At 32.5% G+C, this 16,095-nt stretch overlaps 1 protein-coding gene across 10 annotated transcripts in view; it reads right to left on the bottom strand.

The window, feature by feature from the left end:
• Positions 1 to 16,095, bottom strand: part of DMD (dystrophin) — a 2,399,796-nt gene that overhangs the window by 1,563,154 nt on the left and 820,547 nt on the right. For all 10 annotated transcript variants that reach the window (XM_007493357.3, XM_056797113.1, XM_056797116.1 and 7 more), the window contains one exon: positions 10,806 to 10,981. In XM_007493357.3, coding sequence (XP_007493419.2) covers positions 10,806 to 10,981 — 176 coding nt within the window. The remainder of the gene's footprint in view (positions 1 to 10,805; positions 10,982 to 16,095) is intronic.

Here is a 16,095-nt window from a genome sequence, read left to right as displayed (position 1 = left end):
ACTTGTTTCATTTGCACATTTAGTGATCTGGCAAAGACATATATTACTTTCTTATGGTTACAGCTCCTGGCTGGTGTTTTCTTTCCAAGATTTGAAATAGTATTATAACACTTCCTTTACAACAACCTATTAATTCTATCACATAGATAAGGATTTTATATGTTCATTTTTGTTTATTCAATACATGGTATATTGGTTCCACAATCTCTTTTCCTTGTGCTTAGCACTCAGCACAGTCTATGAAGGATGATGAATAAACATTTAATTTATTTCTAAAATTAGTAATTAGAACCCCAAGTTGCAATTAAAAAGATATAAGAAGGTGATAAGGTTTTCTATTTTTTTAATTGTTTTTCAGTTTTCTGACTCATCAGAACCCCTTTTGAAGGTTTCCTCAATAAAAATCCTGAAGTGGTTTGTCATGTCCTTCTATAACTCATCTTTCGGTCTCTGGAGGGGTTTTCTTGGTAATAATACTGGAATGGTTTGCCATTTCCTTCTCTAGCTCATCTTACAGATGAGGAAATTAAGGTTCTCAGGTTAAGTGACTTGCCCAGGGTCACACAGCTAATAAGTATTGAGGCTGGATTTGAACTCAGGTCTTTCTGACTTTGGGCTATCTACTGTGCCACCCAGCTGCCCAGTGATAAGATAGTAACAATAGAAATTAAATTAAGGTCAATAATCTGTCCCTCCTGAGAGAGCCGATGAATGAAATGTTTTGTCCATTTTCAGGTCATAGCTGAGACCTCTATGGAAAATTCTAATCTGGTTATTGACCTCAGGGACTAGGATTTCAGTCACTAAGAAAAGGATATTGGTGCCTCTGTTATCTAACTTTCCTATGCCTCTTATCAGCTACAGAAGCTTTTACCATGAACTAGAAACTGCTTTGGTCTTGGTGGGAAGCAATTTAAAGTTTAAATGTCCTCCGTTTAAATGCTGACTGATTTTAAAGGATATTCTCAGGCTTTTATGTGTTTAGTCTTTAAAGTTTGACTGAGTTCCAGCCAGGGTTCAGAAGCTGTTCTGTGCAATGATATTCTGATATACAACTATTATCACTTTGTGAACTTCCTCAGGAAATCCAATATTTTTTCCATCCAAAAGCTCTCTCTCTCTCTCTCTCTCTCTCTCTCTCTCTCTATATATATATATATATATATATATATATATATATATATATAAACATGCCCAATCAACTCCTCATTTATGACTTCTTTTAGCCATCTTTGGATTCTCTAAGGTAGCTAATGGATTACATGTTCATAATTCACATCCATCGCATAGCAAAAAACAAAATAATTTTCCATTTTGGTTTGAGCAGCTATTCTATATGCATATACTGAAGGTAGGAAGACCTATGAAGCTCCCTGTGCTTAGCTAACCATAGGGTTTTCTATGTCTAAACAATGACTATAATTGCCATGATCTACTGGCTCAAAGTATAAACTAGAGGTGACCAGACCTTAATCATTTGCAGGTGACAAAACATAGCAAACCATTTTTGATTAGTCGAAAGCTCAAGTCATGCCTCTTTGGCTATGTATAAAAGCAGCAAAAAAAAAAAAAAAGCATGCCAGTCTTGAATATTCAGGAGCTTCTAGGCTTGGGACCATCTTAAAGAGGAAGACCTGTGGTGTGTATCTGCACCAGCAGGCAGAAAGGAAGGTGAAATAAATCCAGATGGAGTGTGATACCCCATTTCATTGGCAATATAATCACTCACTGGACCATTATTAAACAATGCATTCTGATGGAAAACACACTGATGACAAATACAAATGCACAGAGATAGCCAACTAAAGGAGCAAGAAGCTATTCAAGAAGACTGAGAGCAATAGCACATCAAGAATAGAGAAAGGCTTTTCTGTAGTCAAGAGTAATGAGTATCCTTTTGCAACATGAGCATCACCACTGTTTTACTTGACATTTTGCCCATTATCCAAATACTATGTATATCTGGGGGGTTTCCCCAGGTTTTCAAACTGTTTTGTGTGATTTAAAAAAAAATTGTCCCTGCTATTTATGCCCAATAAATTTCCTTTCTGAAAACTAAAAAAGCCTGGCTGATAAATAATGGGGAACATACCATGGTGGGGGAGGGGGGCTATAGCTAGGCATGATTAGAAATTCCATCTCTTAGGCTTGCCTTACGATTATAAGGGGACAAAGTATTCAGCTATCCTCTGGGTACTGGGGTAGCCAATGTATATGAAAATTGGGGAAGCACCTCCTAGAAAGGGGGATACATCAAAATAAGATGAAGGGACTAGGGATATTGAGGTTGACAGCATTTAAAAGAGTTGCTGGCTCTCACATTAAAATACCTTTCCGGAGGCAGCTGGGTAGCTATGTGGATTGAGAGCCAGGCCTAGAGATGGGAGGTCTTAGGTTCAAATCCAGCCTCAGACACTTCCCAGCTGTGTGACCCTGGGCAAGTCACTTGACCCCCATTGCCTAGCTCTGACCACTCTTCTGCCTTGGAGCCAATTACACATTATTGATTCCAAGCCAGAAGGTAAGGGTTCAAAAAACCAAAATAAAATACCTTTCCAATATAATCTAATCCAAGAAGCTTTTAAAAAATTATCTATAACATGCAAGGCACCATTCTAGAAGCTCAGAATAAAAATAACAAAAAAATAGTCCAATCCATATTCACAAGGAATATCATTCATCTTAAGCCTCAGTATCTCCATAATTAAGAATCTTTAGTAAAATGGATGTAAATTTGTCAGACAACTACTTCACAAAGATAGTGAAGTCTATTAAGTTATGACTACAAAATACTTCAAAAAGTACAGGACACATAAATAATCAATAATGCCATTAAACTAATTACTACTTGTTTTTTAACAATAGTTCATATTTTATGGATTTTTTTCCTCTTGTATGTTTATCCTTTTTAAAAATATTAGAAAGCATAGGAATGCTTTGAAATCTTTGTTAAAAAGATAAGTAATAGACAGGAGGTCCTAGGTTCAAATCCGGCCTCAGCCACTTCCTAGCTGTGTGACCCTGGGCAAGTCACTTGACCCCCATTGCCTAGTCCTTACCACTCTTCTGCCTTGGAGTCAATACACAGTATTGACTCCAAGACAGAAGGTAAGGGTTATAAAAAAAAAAAAGATAAGTAATATCAAACTAAAACCTAGAATTATATGTAATAGAGAAGTAAATAAATAAAACCAAGTATTATATAGGTAAACTTAAAGTATTCCTAATAAGATCATGGATAAAGCAAGAATATACATTATCATGACTATTATTCAATATTGTTTTAGAAATGCTGCTATAGCAATAATACAAGAAAAGGCAATTGGAGGAATAAAAATAGGAAATTAAGAAACAAAGCCATCATTCTTATAGCAGATAACATGAGAACATTAAAGAATAAATGAAGATACTGGTTGAAACAATTAACAACTTTAGTAAAAGTTGGTTAAAAACATAAGTCCATATAAATTATTAGCATTTCTATATATTATTAACAAAATTCAGTGAGAAGAGATAGAAAGAGAAATTCCATTTAAAAAAATGTAGAGATCATAAAATACTCAGGAGTCTACCTAACAAGATGAACTCACAGGATTTTATCAACACAACAAAACACTTTTTTACATAAATACAGTTCTTAACAAATGGTGAATGGAGAAATATTAATTGCTCAGAAGGAGGCCAAGACAATAAAGTAAAAATGTCTATTCTACCCAAGTCAATTTGCTTATTTGGTAGCATACCAATCAAACTACCAAAGAATTATTTTGTAAAACTAGAAAATAGTAACACAATTCATCAGGAAAGAAAATAGATAAAAAATATACCAGGAATTCATGAAAAAATTCTGAAGCAAGGTAACCCTAAAGTACCAGGTTTCAAACTAAATTAGAAAGCAGTATGCATGAAAACCATCTAGTACTGGCTAAGAAATTGAGTAGTGGGCCAGAGAAATAAATTAGGTATATAAAACAGTGTAGTAAAGGGCCATAGTAATTCAGGGTTTGATAAACTCAAAGATCCAAGCGTTTGGAGTAAGAACTTAACGTTTAAGAAAATTTGCTGAGAAAATTGGAAAGCAGGTTGGCAGAAACTAGACATGGACCAATATTTCATACTTTATATCAAGGCAAGGTCAAAATTTATAAATGGCTTACGTGTCATAAGTAAATTAGGGGAGCATTAAAATTTTAACTGTCATATCTATGATAAGGGAAGAGTTTGTGATCATACAAGAAAGAGATAGAAAGGATCACAGGGAGTAAAATAGATAATTTTGATTATATTAAATATAAAAGGGTTTGCACACAAAAAATGAACATAGTCAAAATTAGAAGAAAAGCAGGAAACTGATGTAGAAGTAATAGGAATTACATCAAGTTTCTCTGATGAAGGCTTTACTTCTCAACTAGAGAAATGAGTTAAATTTATAAGGATACAAGTGATTCCCCAATTGATAAATTTATAAAGTATATGAACAATAAGTTTCAGAAAAAGAAATCAAAGATACCTCTAGTCACATAAAAATGTTCTAAATCACTACTGATTAGAGAAATGCAAATTAAAACAACTGAGATATAACCTCACACTTAAAAGGAGTAACATAATGGAAAAGAAAAATCACAAATGCTGGAGGAATTATGGAAAAATTAGGACTCTAATGCACCATTGGTGGAATTGTGAAATGGTCCAACCATACTGTAGAACAATTTGAAACTATATCCAAATAATTATAAAATTGTGCAAACTCTTTGACTTTGAAACACTACAACTAAATCTGTGCTTTGAAGATATTAAAGAAAGGGGGAAAGGAAAGTGACCAGAAGTTAGCATGAACTTGATCATAACTCCTGGACTAATGATATTTAAAGGAACAGGTAGATGTAATTATTTCCTTGTACCTCTCCTTTCTCTGTGGAGAATAAACTGGTCAAGCCTCTACCTTCTGCAACTACCTGCTTTCCCTTGTGGAAGGGAATAAAGTCTCCTCTGGAGGAGAGTCAGGGGAGAAAAGGTTAAATAGATCTGTTCTTCCTCTCTTTGAATTGTACTCCTCAAGCCATAAGTAGGGAAGGAAACCCTCATAACACATGGGGCTTTGTAACATGAGAGAACTCTCTACATAAATATTTTGTAGATTTTAATGTGCTTTTAGTCAATCAGCTAGATAATTATCATTTATTAAGGACTTAATGTGTATCAGGTAATGTACTAAGTATTAGGAATATAAAGAAAAGCAAAAAAAATGGACACAGTGTTTTGGATGACTAATAATTAGAGAAACAAATTAAAACAACTCTGAGGTCCAACATGGCATTCATCAGATTGGATCAAATGACAAAAAGAAAAATGACAAATAGTAAAGGGATGTAGGAAAATAGGTAAATTAATGCATTTTTGGTAGAGCTGTGAATTAGCCCAACTCTTCTGGTAAAACAGTTTGAAAATATATCAAAAAACCCATTAATCCACACAACCCTTTTACCTGGTGATACTCCTCATAGGTACCCCAAAGAAATCAAGGAAAGAAGAAAAAAACTCATATGCCATTTTCATGAGGGCAAAGAATTAGAAACTCAAGGGCTACCTATCATTTCAGGAATAGCGAAAACAAATTATAGCATATGAATGTTATGGAATACTATTTTGCTATAAGAAATGATGAAGGGAATCGTTTCAGAAAAACCTGGGAAGACTTGTATGAATTGATGCAAAATAAAGTAAGCAGAATCCGGAAAACAACTTATGTAGTAACACTAGTATTAAGATAATCAACTTTGAAATATATAATAACTTTGATTAACACAATAACCAACCACAATTTCATAAGGAAAAAGGCTGTTTGCTTCCATAAAGAGAACTGATGGTCTCAGAATGAAGAAGCATATTTTCTTCTATTATTTATTTTGGGGGTTGCTTTATTTTAAAAGGTGGGTGATGTTTAATGAAGGAATTTTTCTAACATATCCATAATTATATGTGAAAAGCAAGTTTGTTGCAGTTTTGTTTGTTGGAGGATTGAATTATAGTTAAGGAACAGAAAGAACATAAAGAATTATTTCCAAACTGGAGAAGAAACTTAAAATGACACAAGTTTTAGAAAGTTTTGCCAATAGCATTTCATGAGAATGGAACAGTTAGAACTGGGAAGTAGAGAAGCAGCAAAAGGCTTCTTTTAAAGTCACCTGTGACTGCCCTTTCTTTTCAAGGTAATTAAAAATGAATATCATAAAAAGAAACACAACAAAAATACCTATCTGTAATGGTTTTAAATTTTCTTGCCTTCTTAAAGGGCAGAGGAATGATGGGGGCAGGGAGAGAATTTGGAACTAAAAATATATATATTAAAAATCAGTACCTGATAGAAAGGAGATCATAGTCTAATGTAAGCAGATACACACATAAATGTTTAGGAAAAAGGATGATGATGTTAGTCAAAAATGTTCTTGGTCAATGTTTAGCTTAAGTATAATCTTGCTTAACATTTAAAACATTAGTAATTTTTCTAAAAATATGAAAATAACTAACAAGTATTAGTAAAATTATTTAGACCTAATTGCATTGTAGTCAGGTGGTTATAAAAAATGATCATTTAAAAAATTATTTGTACAATTCTAGTTAGGGTATGGGAATGGGGAACAAAATATCAAAAGTATACTTTAATTACAATATTATACAAGAGGTTTATTTTAAAAAACTAATTTTAGCAGAAATGATATCTGGAGATTTAATAATTTCCTGGAAATACTATAATTGACCTATCAAAAGATCAATAATTCCATTGACTTCTTCAAACAGCATTACAGCTTCCAATCTGTAAAGTATCTGAACTCCATACAATGATTATTCTAATATTCCTATAAGACTAATAAAAATAATTTTTCAAAAATCCTTCCATCCATTACTGTTAAGATATCAACTTTATCAAAAAATAAAATGTTTTTTAAAAAATTTATAAAAACTACAACTTGCAGTTGTCTTGAGAGACAAATCTTATGGTTTAAATATTTCAATCCAGATGGGAAAAATGAGGACAAGGTGCACAAAAGCCCAGGTGAACATATACAGAAGTACAATTGAATTTAAGTATAGAAGAAAGTTTCGTTTTCTAATGTCACTGCATTTATAAGTCTTGTTTAAGAAACTCTAGAATAAGAAAGAACTGCAGACTAGTCAGGAAGTTATTTCCTCCCTTATGTCTACACCTGCTTAAATAGATAGTTAAAATTGAAATTTTTTTTTTATTTCTTTAAAAAAAATGACAGGGGGCAGCTGGGTAGCTCAGTGGATTGAGAGTCAACCCTAGAGACTGGAAGTCCTAGGTTCAAATCTGGCCTCAGACACTTCCTAGCTCTGTGACCCTGGGCAAGTCACTTGACCCCCATTGCCTAGCCCTTACCACTCTTCTGCCTTGGAGCCAATACACAGTATTGACTCCAAAACGGAAGGTAAGGGTTTAAAAAAAAATGACAAATTAGCAATGCAAGGATCCAGAACAACTTCAAGGGACTCATGATGAAAATGGCTATCCACTGCCATAGAAAGAACTGAATAGGTCTGAATATAGGTTGAAGCATGCCATTCTTCACTATTTTCTCCATGAATTTTTCTCTAGTGTAAGCATTATGTGTTTTCTTTTATAACATGATGAATATAGAAATATAAATTATATAATAACACATGTAAAAGCTATATTATTTGCCAAATTTGGGTAGAATGATAGCTGGAAGGGAGGGAAAGAACATGGATAAATATGTCAAAAAATGATTGCTGAAAATCGTACCAATATAATCTAGAAAAAATAAAAATAAAAAATCAAATAAAATATAAATGATGCTCCTGGAAACCAATCTCCTAAAAAATGCCTGACTAACAGGAATAATACCAGTAGCTTTGAGCTACCCTATCTGCTACATACTGATTTTTATATTAAAATAATATTAATTTATTTTAATGCTCCTTTGATATAAAATGATAATAATGTTGTTGTTGATGATATAAAAAATAATCCCTGATCTAGCACCATAATGCTCTATTCTTTGAAAGAGTATTAAAAAACATGACATTTTTATGATTGCACAGCTTAAGAAAACAGATAAAATTTACTTCTATTAATTAAGAAATTCTACTATCAATCAAGCCTACCATTAAAAAACTCAACGAGGCCTTGAGTAAATAATATTAATTGGATTATACCTAACATGAATCCATAGAAAGTTATTAATTAAATAATAACTAGCAGAATATCTAGCATCTATATAATGCTTTAAAGTTTGCAAAGGTGCTCTTTATATGAAATTATCTCATTTGATTCTCTTACTATTAAGAGGTAGTTGCTATTATTGTTTCCATTTTACTGATGAGGAAATTGAGACTAAAAAAGGTTAAGTGACTTACCCAGGGTTGCCTGCGTACTTATTAAATATCTTTGATAAATTTCAAAATCCATGACCTCACACTCTATCTAATGTGTCATTCTAATTGCCTCATGTTCATCTTCCAAAAATATGAAAGTGAATTTTAATGATGATGATTTAAACTCTCTAGGACTTTAGGGCTATGAATCACTTTATAGAAATTATCACATCTGAATGTCATAAAAACCCTGTTGTGTAGTTATCAGTACCTTCACTTTTATATCTGAGGAAACTGAATGACTCAGGAGAGTTTAAGAACCCTACTTAATGTCAAACAATTAATAACTGGAAATTGAATCTTTTGCAAGCAGTTGGAAATCTGGGGCTAGAATTCAGGTCAGGTCTAGAGATAGACTTATTGCAGTCATTCACCAAGAAGCGATATCAAAGCTCTGAAATTAATGAGTTATATAAAAGACAGAATAAAGAAATAGCAGAGGCTGAATTGAGAGGACACACACAGTTAGGGATGGGAGAAGAAAAGGAGTCGGGATAGGTGATCAAGGAATGAGCATTTGTGATGGCAGTAAGAAAACTAAGCAGTCCAGTATAATAAACAAAGAAGGGATGAATGTCAAGAACAAAAAGAAAGCATGGCAAAGTAAATAACTATTTGCTATCTAATAAAAAAATCCATTTACTCTATGTACACATTACACGGGGACTATTAAATAGTTTAAATTTTTCAATGATAAATGTTATTTTATCCACACATTAGTATCAATCTCAGTTTTATGTGTCACTGCTGGCTATGGTGCTCCAAAAGGGTTACAGTTGTTACACAGAATGAAAGATAACTAGCTACTATGCAGGTATCATGATACAAAATGCCAGAGACAATTTTAGTTACGTTAATCCAATTCAAATGTACAAGATGAAAAATTCACAATCTTTGAATAAAAATATTCCAAAAAGTTGATTGTTTAATATTTTTTCATGTCTTCAAAGTTCAAATATCTCAGTTGATAATTTGAAGAATGGAGCATGTCATCTCATCCTATCTCATCCATGTGCAGAAAGGAACTCCTAGAATATGTGGAATAAGTTGATGCAGAAATCAAAACTCCAATGAGATTCTCCCTCCCCAATCCTTGCTTCTGGCTGCCCTGGCATGTGGGTGTCATGTTCCCATTCTAAGGACTAAGAGTAAATGTACTGGAATGTGATGAAGATTTGATAGAAATATATGACTACAGATTCTCAGACTCTGTAAACAGTAATGAATAGAGACTGTAGTAACAGAGAAATATTAGGAATATGAAAAAAATGGGTTTTCATATAATTCTGCTTCCCATTTTTTTGGGAAACTGCACCACACATCCAAATGGAAATAATTAGAAATAGAAATTCTGGTGGATACCATACACAGAACAAACTTGAATCTTTAATAGAAGTGGTCCTAACCATGGAATTTGTACTTTTGGCTACTAGCTAGAATGTCTCAGAAAATTCTTGTTCACAAATAGGAATAGAAAAGAAGAAATATTGAATATTTTATTTGAAAACTTATGGTTGTGTTTTTCCTTCTTCATTCAAAACATCTCATTATCCTATTTTTAGGAGACATGTATTCTTCTCTTTGTACCTTTATCTTCTCAAATTCTAAAGCCACAAGTTCCTTCTACATGAGGCCCTAGACACAGGGTATTTAAAAACAGAAGATGATTTTTTAAAGTTATTTTCTAATATCAAAACTATTTTAACTTGATTGAGCAAAAAATATTCAAAAGAGAAAGGATTTCAAGAAAATTATTAGTTTTTCTACAGATATAAATTTTAATTATAAAACCAATATGTTCATATATTTAAAGTACTTTAATCAGTCATAATGTTAATGCTACTCTAATTATAAAGGGATCTCTTTAAAAATCATTACGTAACTTAAATATAAGTACCCATAAATGTAAAAGAATAGAAAATCTGTTCTATAACTTCCCTTGATTATCTAAAGATTAAGAAAATATATTAGTGTATACTAGCAGGATGGATTTTTCTACTGGAGTTATACTTTTTCTTCCTGAAAATACATTTTCTACAAGACAAGAGTTTTCTAAAACATAGAACAAGGTACCACACAAGGACTTTGCTAAAAACATTTTCAAGAAAGAAAAGGAAGAAACTAAAAGGTTTAAGATATGAAAGAGGGAATTTATCACTTGTGGTTTAGTCTTTTAATAAAAATTTTAAAAAATCCATGTTAACAATAGTTCAGATAAAGCTGAGTAATGATTCCCCAGGAATCCCTTAAAAGCATTTTTGTAATTTCTCTTATAGACATCCAAGGCATATGTAAGTATTTTTTAAAGTCCAAGAAAATTCCATCACCAAAAGCAAATGGACTTTTTGGCCCACAATTAATCTTCATCTTTGAAGCAAATACCCTCTCACCTTTTCCTAATTTCTGAATCCACAACAATCTGCCGCTTCTTTTGGGGAGGTGGTGGTAGCGGCTCCTCTTTGGCATGCTTTACCAGGATTTGTTCCCTTGTGGTCACCATAGTTACAGTTTCCATTACAGTTGTCTGTGTTAGAGATGTCTGAGTGGTGGTGACAGCCTGTGAAATCTGTGAGAAGCATTGAAACAGAGGTCACACATTGCTAGAAAGACTACAGGAAAGAGTGCTTAACGTGGCGATAGAAAAATAATGAGAAACGTGTCGGTGGACTGACCTTAAAATAAAAAATAACACCATGTTGCATTTAAATCAAACTATCTTATATGACTTTCAGTTACATTGGACAAAATAATAGGAGGAAGTATTATCAAAACATATATATATATATATTATATACATATATGTATATATCGCAAGCGTGGTTCTTTTGGGGGAGCCGGGATGGAGTAGGGCAAATTATCTACCTTTCAAAATTGCATGCACTCCTTTGGTCATACTTGTGTCCTTAAATGTAAATGGAAAACTGAAAATGGTTATTAGTCACCCACTCAGGTCTTTACAAAAACTCTTCTTCATTTTTTCTCAGTTGTTAATGCTTAAAATTTCTTTTCTTTCCACCCTTTCCTTTTATCTCATCAGTGCAGATCCCAGCGATTCCTAGGAATTTCTCATTTTCCTTTATCCCTATCTTATTCCTCACTACCACTCATTGTTAGTGCAATTAGTTGGGGGTAAATCTATGATATGAACACAGATACATGTACAAAGTACAGATAGGAAAGGAGAAGAAAAATAGGAAGACAGAGGTGAATCTCTGAAACTTAATCTGTCCATTATTGCTACTAAACCCAGACTGAGTCCACACACCAGTGCTTATCTCAAAATCAATCTAGCTTCTGATGCAACCTCCTGTAGAGACACTGCTTAAGTGCTTTTCTGAAGTATCAATATTGAAGTAGGTGAAGGTGGAATAATGATAACCACAAAACAGATTCTTCTCTCAGGAGTTTACAATTTAATGAGGGAAGGAAAATTATACAAGTAACTAAAAATCAAGCAAAAGTGAGAGAAGAGCCATAAAGAGCAATGAAAAATGTTCTGAGGTATTTGAGGAAGAAGGAAATAAAATTAAGTGGGAGATAAGGGGATTCCTGCTTCATGAAAGAATTGAGAGATGAAGGTATATGAAAAAGTCCAATCCTGGTTTAAATAGTAATCATATGATCAGACCAGAATCCCAAAGACTAAGTGAAATATAAAGGTGAGAAGGGAAAAATCAGAATGAAAACAAAAACAACATGAGGATGGGGGAGATTAAGAATAGTCCAATTTGGTTGGGAGGAATAATATGATTTGAAGCAAAGAAGTTGGTTGGTCTAAGATTATGGAGGGTTTCAAAAATCATTATAACCACTAGCAGTTTGATTTCCCCACAGAATTAAAGGGAAGACAGAAGATTATGGGGACTTAAAAGTTTTACATGTCCAATTTATTTCTCGTTGTTACTAATAAAAAAAATACTCAGAAAATCTCAAAAGAATAGCATTTGTTTCATTCAGAGAAGAGAAAACCTGGTTGAAATAAGCAAGTGATGATAATGGAAAAGAAAACAGATGAGCTAAGCTTTGAAGTTAACTGCTACAACATTCAATCGCCTCTCTTTCGAACTGTGACTCTTGTGCTTCCTTATGATACAGCACTATACTTCAAGAACTCAGTTCAATGCTTCAGTGCTTTCCAGTATTTTCAGGATGGAGAGCCCATTCCTGATTGTAACCCTTTTCAAATTTTAGCAGATTATTTTAAAGAGTTGTAACCAAAAAGTTGTCACCCATCAGCTAGATATTGATGAGCCTCTCTAAACGTAATTAGTCTAGTCTGAGGATGACAGACTTTCAGTTTATTTGCAGTCCTTTCTAGTGTGGTACCAGTTTCAGGGATTTTGCTTTCTCTTAGAGAAACCCAAGGTCAACTCTCCATATCAATGAGACATCCAAAGAGAATTATAATGACAAACTGTGGGAAAAGTAGCATTTTGCAGACTTCTATAAGAACCTAACTACCATTTACATCATTGTTTCCTCAATTCCAAGCAACTGACTTAGAAAGTTTTAAAAGACAATCTGTGCATGAAATAGTTTCTTTTAAATATATTTGCTTTTGACCCAATAGTATAATTATTATTGTAGAAATTTTAATTTTAAAAATGAATATAAATATCATTTTGAGTAAGCAAATCAGTTGAGTTCCCCTTTCAAAATAGCATTTCAACAGTTAAAATTTCTAGTTGATAGACTATAAAAATAACTTAAAATTACAGTAAAAGTGACTTGCTATTTGCATTTGTGTGTCAAATTCCAACTCTTATGCTCAGATCAGTGACTAAAATATATCTCTAAAATTATGAACTGGAAACCTTCTTACTGGGCTGATATTCATGTTCCATAACACCAGTGTTTAAATAGACTTTGATTGTAATTCAAAAAGTGATCAGAAGGATGCACTTGTCTGTTATAAATTAATTATTATGTTCAAATGTTTCTAGCATCAAAATTTGTTACTACTTCTATATGACAAGTAAAAATGGAAAACTGCCACATAATATAAAAATGTGTGCACAATTTATATAACTTTGAAAATTCAAGGAAGAATTTTTTTAAAGCATTAAAGTATTTGATGTTAGATTCTCATCTCATGTACTTGACTTGTTTTCTGTCACTGAACATCTATTATAGTATGAAAAATAATTCCTAATTTCACCAAAGGTAAGAAAGAAACTTACAATGATTTAAAATAGATTTTTTGGAATGCTAACTTTGTTTTTGTTTTCATCGTGTTTATTAGCCCAGGAGAATTAAGTAAATAGAGTTTACCCAGATTATCTCAAAGAATTTAACCAAATGACAAGATAGAGAGACATTTTTCTATGTTAACTTGTAAGAAGATCTCTAGTGGAGGGGACCAGGGATTTGATCCTGATCCTGAATTAATATTTTTGTAAATTTGGAGATGGAACAAAGTTGAAGAGTATTGCTAATACACTGAATGAAAGAGTCAAAATTTTTTAAAAAATAATTTAGACAGGGCAGAACATCTTGATGAAATTTGAGAAAGATAAGTCTAAAACTTCACACTTCTATTCACAAAAACAATTTCACATGTATGAAATGGGGAAAATATAAGTAGACATTTTTTTCTGAAAAAGAATGGATTTCAGTGAGCTGCAATCTCAATATTGTTAACAGTAAGATAGGATAAGAGATAAAAAAATGCAAATTCAAACAATACTAAAAGAAAAATAGTGTCCATCACTACAGAGATTATAGTCCTTCTCTATTCTCTCCTGTTAGAATCATACATGGAGACACATGCTCTTTTCTTGGCATTGAATTTAAGAAAGGATGCTGATAAACTGAAAATGATGCAGGAAAATTAGCAATGATGGAGAAAGACCTCAGATCATTCTAATTTAAGACTAATTGAAATAACTGTAGGTATTTAACCCAGAAAAGACTTAGAAGTGATAGAATATATATCTTTAAATACATATAGGATTATTAAGTAGAAAAGGGAATTAGAATTTGACCCCATAAGCAGAAATAGTTGGAAGATAGAAATAAGTAGGTTTAGGGTTGATATTAAAGAGAGATTTCCTAACAATTTTAGGTATTTTTTTTTAAAAAGGAATAGCTATCTATTTTCTTAAATATGCTGTAGAGGATATAATTTGTCGGGTATGAGATGGACTATATGGTCACTAAGGCTTGTTTCAACTGTGAGAATCTGTGATTAAGACTCATATATTTATAATTTTGAAAAAAAAAGAGAATTCTTTATATAAGAACGACACCTTATCTGACAGAGAAACATAATACAGAACTATCCTACAGTTATATCATACTCATTCTATAGACATGTTCTAACATTTATGCTTTCACTTACTTGAAGTAAAAGAAATTAAGTAAGAGTTGACCAAATGCATTTAAAACCATTACTATGTTTATTTCAATACAGTGAATGACTTCATTCAATTTGGTTACTGTAAAAAATATAAAGGAGTATTTAATACTAGACCTGCTATTAACTACATAGGTATTTCTGATCAAGTCTTTTAACTAATTTGAATTTCATTTTCCTAATCTGTGAAATGGATGAAGAATTCTGAACAGATAATCCCTAAGGTTGCTTTCTGCTTCAAAATTTTTATTCTTTCAAATGTTCTGTTTGACTTATATTCTTACACTACACTTCTGAAAGTGGCAATAAAGAAATTCTAAATATCACAACAATATCTTAATTTCTGAGGTTGCTAAAAGTTGATGACAATGATAAAACACTTCTTTCTATGGCTCCCCTCCTCAATGGAGAGTGACTTCTGAAATGATTATATTTCAGTCATAATGAGTATATAATTAAAACATCATAAAGTTGTAATACCCAGCATCAAAATGATAGATTTATTATCTACTCAGTCATAAACTAAATCATTAGAAATTCGTACTGTTCTACAAAGTACAAAATCATAATCTTCTTCATTCCTGCTTAAAGCAGGGGTATGTCTTGATTGCCAATGGAGTAGAATTGTGAATTTCATTTTGCAGAGTCAGATATGCAATTAATTGAAGCTGATTGCTTCCCAGGTTTTAAGGTCAAAATTGCAAGGAATATTATACAACAAATTCCCATGCCAAGAATTCTGCAGAACACACAAAAACAAAAGATCAACGAAAGGAGGTTTCTTTCCAGTAGAGAATAAATACATTGCAACTTTGGTGGATTTTCAGGCCGATATTTGTAGATATGAGCCCAAATTCAATATGATTCAACAAACACATAAAGAATCCCCTGTGTGTGAGCTAAAGCATCCCCTAAATTTCTACTTCATGTTTTGTGAATATTTAAAAAAATTGCTTGGATGGCCTTCCTAAGAAAAGAAAAAAAAAAGGAATATCAAAATTGAGTTAGCAGCCTCTCCTTGTGCACTTCAGCACAGTTTTCAGCCACATTAGTTAGCCAGCCACATTAGTTTCTACACATTCTTTCTTTCTTGGGAGGAAATACGATAAAGCTTCTGACTGATCACTCAACTTTCTTTGTTGAAACTCGATCTTTAGCCCTTGCTTTTTTCATCAATCCTTCCTATTGCTCAGAGATTTAAATAAGTCCAGCAACTACCTCCTTGTGAATTTTAAATCTATAATAATGGAATCTCATCCTTTTAGACCAATTATTAGTAACCTGATAAAAAGTTATTGGGAATGTCAAGTTGTTTTTTAAAGCAG

Source organism: Monodelphis domestica, chromosome 4 (assembly GCF_027887165.1).
Source record: "Monodelphis domestica isolate mMonDom1 chromosome 4, mMonDom1.pri, whole genome shotgun sequence".
NCBI classification, from domain to species: domain Eukaryota; kingdom Metazoa; phylum Chordata; class Mammalia; order Didelphimorphia; family Didelphidae; genus Monodelphis; species Monodelphis domestica.
This window is presented reverse-complemented; position numbering and strand designations above follow the sequence as displayed.